Source organism: Buceros rhinoceros, unplaced genomic scaffold, assembly GCF_000710305.1.
Source record: "Buceros rhinoceros silvestris isolate BGI_N320 unplaced genomic scaffold, ASM71030v1 scaffold16550, whole genome shotgun sequence".
In the NCBI taxonomy this organism is placed as follows: Eukaryota; Metazoa; Chordata; class Aves; order Bucerotiformes; family Bucerotidae; genus Buceros; species Buceros rhinoceros.
Window position 1 is genome coordinate 2,107 of NW_010388044.1, and position 5,365 is coordinate 7,471.

The 5,365-nt window shown below is 40.8% G+C and overlaps 1 protein-coding gene across 1 annotated transcript in view; it reads left to right on the forward strand.

Moving 5' to 3' along the window:
• Window positions 1-3,511: 3,511 nt before the first annotated feature.
• Window positions 3,512-5,365, forward strand: part of HOOK1 (hook microtubule-tethering protein 1) — a 20,064-nt gene continuing 18,210 nt past the window's right edge. The window contains 2 exon segments of the mRNA XM_010144622.1: window positions 3,512-3,591; window positions 5,090-5,162. Of these exon segments, the coding sequence (XP_010142924.1) occupies window positions 3,569-3,591; window positions 5,090-5,162 (96 nt within the window). The 5' untranslated portion in view covers window positions 3,512-3,568.

Genomic DNA, 5,365 nt, shown 5'->3' on the forward strand with positions numbered 1-5,365 from the left:
ATGGCTGCAGTCCTGAAGTCTGTGGCTGCCTCTGTCAACCTTCTCCCTGTGCCTGCTACTTTAATTGGTTTTGCAAGTATTGTATAAATCTGTTTTGAGGAAATGATTGGGCTGGTGCGGAGTTTAGAGAACCCATAATTAATCCTTCTACTCTCATATTCTTTCTAGGGGCTTATGGAATTTTTAAATATATGGGGAAATTAAGACTCTCACTGCTGCTTTTTGCTTAATTTTGACTAGCTGTTTCTGTTCTGGGATACTGGCCTAGGCAAAGCAGCATTGCAAGTCACAGGGTTTTCTAAAGCTTTGTTTACCTGCTTGGGTGAAACGGTGGTACCTGTACTGAGCACTTCCTTTGGTTTACAAGGGAGTATATCCAAACAGCAGCATCACCACGATATTGTGCTGGAAAGCTCTGAATTCTGGCATGCTGGCTCTTGACTCGTAAGCTTGCGTGCCTGTTCTTGCCTTGGCATTAAGGCTGCTGTAGTATTATAGAGCAGTGCTGTCACTCACGGCTGCTTCAGTTGGTACTGTTCTACTTAACCTTTTATGTAACCTAGCAGGGATTACAGACTTCTCGCTTCCTGTAATACAGGATTTAAAAAATGCCTTTAAAATTGAAAACAAAATAAAAAAACCCTTTGCTCTGCCTATTTTTATCTTCTTGGCTTGATTAGACTCATTTTGAAGCAAGCAAACAAATACTCAGAGTATGTGGTCACTCTTTATAAACGTAAAGTGGATGACAACTGCTGCAAATTCTCACTGGCAACTGCTTTGCCATCACTCTGCTCCAAGCAGCTCCAATGCCCAAACGCTTCACAAGGTCTTTCAGTGACCGCTGGAGAAGGTTACATTTCACAGGGTCTTTGGGAAAGCCCTCTCATATATGGACAGGTAATTTGGGACATTGTAAACCCAATTTAAGAAGTCAGTTTTCACGGACAGAGATTATAATGATCTGTTCTTGTTCCCATTCTATTCCACATATACATCCTTTAGTAGTATTAACAGCAAACGTTCTCCTCCTCATCATAAAGAAGGCTGAACTTAAAAGAATTGCTGGTGATCTTACTTTCCTGAGTAACTGTGATGAACTGCAGGGAACCAGCTGTCTCACCTAGAATAGTTAGTTCTGAGCTGGTTGTTGGAGAATAAAATATTGCAATTTTAATATTTAATGATGTCAAAATGTTACATATAAGCTTGGGGATACTTAAAAAAGAAACAACCACACAAAAAACCCCACAATATCCAAAAGAGAAACATTTTTAACATGGAAGTAGTCCTATCCTGCAGATTTGAAATGTAGGAAAATCAGAAAACTAAGTGAAAAAGATGACCGTCCTCATGGGAAGTATGGAAGAGCTTCCATAGGAGAATTGGCTGACTAAATGAGGACAGTTTATCCTGGGAAAGGCACAGTGGGAGGAGATGGGTGAGGTAGCAACAGAGACTTGAGCTACTGCAGAAAGCAACTGGGGAAGAGTCTGTCTGCTGCCCACACATGGAGTGAGGGAGATGAGGCAAAGCTAGCAGGGGTCAAGCAGTGAAAAGAGATGATATCCTGGATGCTGAGTTTGTGGCTGCAGAGAGTGCCTTGTTGAAGTTCATGGAAGAAAAACTCGCTGGGGACTGTTCGGTCAAAATGTACTGTCTGTGCTCCAGCGGTTCTCCAAGACCCAGTTTCCTGGAGCCTGACGGAGTAGTTTTGGAGAGTTTGCAGTCACTTTTTCTGGTCTGTGGAGTGATCTGAGGACCTGGGTGCCTCAGTGTTTTAAGGTTTTAGACACAAAGCAGTCAGAATTGCAGGCAGGAGTTAGCAGGGCAGCAGAGGAGCTGCCTGTGGAGGTGTAATAAACTAGTATTAGCACGGGGTTATTGATGGGGTTCTTGCGTGTGGAGCTGTCTGCTGGCTGTTCATTGCGGTGCTCTGTCAGGGTGGAGACATGTTGAAGGTGTTCATGCCATCTGAGCTGCTTTTGGAGTTGCTTTTTTAGCTGCCAAACACTTGAGCGATATGTTTTTTTTCCCTCTAGGATGGCAGTTGCGCCTTGTCTGTAAAGGGCGTTTAATTGTACTTGCGTCTGTGTTACTGAAATCGGGAAGAAACTCCTTGCCACCAATTTAGCATTAAGACGTGCCATTTCTTTATTTGCAGCACCGGATGCACAGGGGATAATTCCCCCTACTGTGCATGCCATACGCTGCCTCAACCAACGCTTACATCACCTGATTACAGACGTACTCATTATTCCCAGAACAGCCACAGAATCATAGAATCTTCCAATTGGAAGAGACATATAAGGTTATTGAATCCAACTGTTCACCCTGCACTGCCAGGGTCCCTAAACCACGTCCCTCAGCACCATCTCCACATGGCTTTTAAACATTTCCAGGGATGGGGACTCCACCACCTCTCTGGGCAGCCTGTTCCAATGCTTCACAACCCTCTCTGTAAAGAAATTTTTCCTGATAGCTAACCTAAATTTCCCCTGACGCAGCTGAACGCCACTTATATCCATTCTGTTTCTTAGAAGTGATTAATATTTTTGCATAGTCATTACACATGTGGCCTGGGCTCAGAGGGGCTTCCATGGTGGTCTTTTGGAGGTCTAGCAGCTGCTGAAGAGGTGTTTCTTGATGTCCTGGCCATGAACTCCTTTTCCCATATATGGTTGTGAGTTGGCTCCATGATGGTTTGCCACAGTTTGTGGGGATTTATGCTGGATTCAACTGGCCTTTCAGCTGTGCAGTTCCTTCTTATCTGTGTTATCTCCCCCTCAGGCCTTGTCTCCACCTTAGGCAATTCAGCTCCTCCTCTCTATTGTACAAGCTGGTATTTACGAGGTAACAGAACATTTCCCCCCTTTTGATATTTCTCTAATTTTTAGAGAGGTGTTTTCATCTCTAATGTATCCTACTATTTCCATATATTATTTTCAATTGTTCTCTTAATGTACCCTATACAGACTACAGTTATTATGATTAGGTATGATTTCTTTCAAAAATAGTTTAACCACTTCCCTGGCTTTGTTGTTGCAAGTGGGAAAAGCCTCAGGCCATCCTCAAAAGGTATCCACTAAAACCAAAAGATACTTAAACCTTTCTACAGTATCTGCAAAAATATGCTGTTAACTTCAGAAAGTGCAGTTAGTTACTGAGCTGAAAAGTAAAATCTCTGAACGGAATGAGGCAGCACCAGTTAGAATACAAAGATGGCCCATAACAATTCAAATACAATAGATCAGGCAACTTAGGGTAAAGTGCTTCCACCTGTACTCTGGTTTTGTAATAGAGAAGTGAAAACTGGGGCTTTGCTTAATCTTTGGATGGAAAAACTGGGGTAAAACTGCATCCAGCCCTGTGTTTAAACACGATATAGTGTGCTGATTGGAAAATACAGGAATGCTGGTGCCTTAAAGAAGAAAAGGAAAACGCTAAATAATTTCCTGTCCTTCTTTCTACTGAATGAGAAATTCGATGTTTTTCCTTGTTTTAGTTGCAGACATTCAATACTGCTGCACCTTGCAAAGATGTTCAGGACTTGACTAATGGGGTTGCCATGGCACAGGTACTCCACCAAATGTAAGTCCTTACTTCAGTTTGAAGAAGAAGTATTTTAGTTCTTGAGATGTTTGTGTTTGATGTGCATAGCTGCTTTTAAAGTAGACAAACTCAGAGTGGACAGTTTATAGCAGATTAAAATATGTCTTTGTTTGAGGGTGATACTACAGTTGAATAATAATAATGTGATAAAATGGAGAAGGTGATGAGGAAATACTCTAATGCTACAGAATTAAATTCATACTTAAGGTTAATTGGGCAAGAATGATACTCTTTACTTCATGATCTCTTTCACTTTTCCTATCCATGCTATTTCCATGGATACACAGAGGCAATGTGTTCCTCTTTGGAATGAGGAGGTAAAAGTTCAAAAGGCAGGTCTGTGCTCTCCTCCTCTTGGGATTGCTCAATTGATTTAGATTTAAGTTCTAGGATTTAAATGATAATTTACTATTTGTGTGGGAAAAAAATTGTGAAACTTCAATGACAGTTCTGTTACTAAAAAATGTTTGCTAATAAAAAGCAAAATAATTCCCATTTTATTGATGTGATAACAAATGGTACTGGGTTGAGTGACGCTAGTTTTGAAATTTGCAGTTACTTCAGAGGGTTGTAATGCAGGTCTTTTATGGAAAAAGCATCATGGTACAAGTCATCACTGCAATTTTATTGCTGCTGGCTCAGTTAATGAAGAAGTCTGAATTACCATCTCCTGCTCTAACTGTATTTTTGATTATCAAAAATTACTTGAAGCTCCCACCCAAAACCCCATGGAACAACAAACAAACAATAAACCCCCAAACCTAGAAACCCCCTTGTCTGCTCAAAATGATGTTAAGTGTGCTGTGTAAGGACAGAGCTCACCCTTTTTCTGGGGCATGGCAAAAATTGATTTAGGATTGCTTAGCAAAGATTCGCTGAGGATCACTTGCTTTGTGGTACTAGGCTGGCAAAAGCTTTGGGTTGGTATGTAAGTAGGAGTAATAACTGTCTTTCATTAGGTGCTTTGAGACCAGTGAATAAACAGTAAGGTGTAAAAATTATTGTTAGAGTGGTGTGATTGTACTGCTTGGGCAGCTCGTGTATAAACACCTTTGACAGCAACCCATCCTTGTTTATGCTGACAAAAGTGAATATACTTCTGCCCAAGGGAACCAAAGACATCAAAAAATATGAAATGCCAATAGTATAAAATGTTGGGTTTTTTCATGTTGTTCTTCATATCATTATGGTCACTTTGTCAGATATACAAGTTCAGCACGACAAGGGCCTTCTCATCTTTGTGTTCCCAGCTGCAGCTAGCTCAAGCATGTATGGAAATTCTTCCTGCCCTGGAAGGTGGTGTCTTAATGCAGCAGGGTAGAAATTTACTATGACATCAGTGTAACTTGCAATCTCCGTGAATTCATACCTCATTAGAGACTGTAGTCAAACATATGATGAGTGATGCTGGGAATCTGGTATCTCATTTGTTTCAGTTTGGTGCTTATTGATGTTGAATCATTTAATTTTGTTTCAGAGATGTCGCTTGGTTTGATGCATCTTGGCTAAATCGCATTAAAGATGATGTTGGTGACAACTGGAGAATAAAGGTAGAAAAAAGTGAAGTTAGTGAATGTTTGTGGGGTTGGATATCGAGTCTGTCCTGAGAGTATCTGGTAGTCCAAAAACTACAGAACTAAGCTCAGCCTTTTACTAAGTTATTTTCAATGAGCTTAATCTTTATGAAAGTTTAAATGCGTTCCAGCATGGTTGCATGGGGATTTTCTATGGTGATCTCTTTCCATGCAATTAC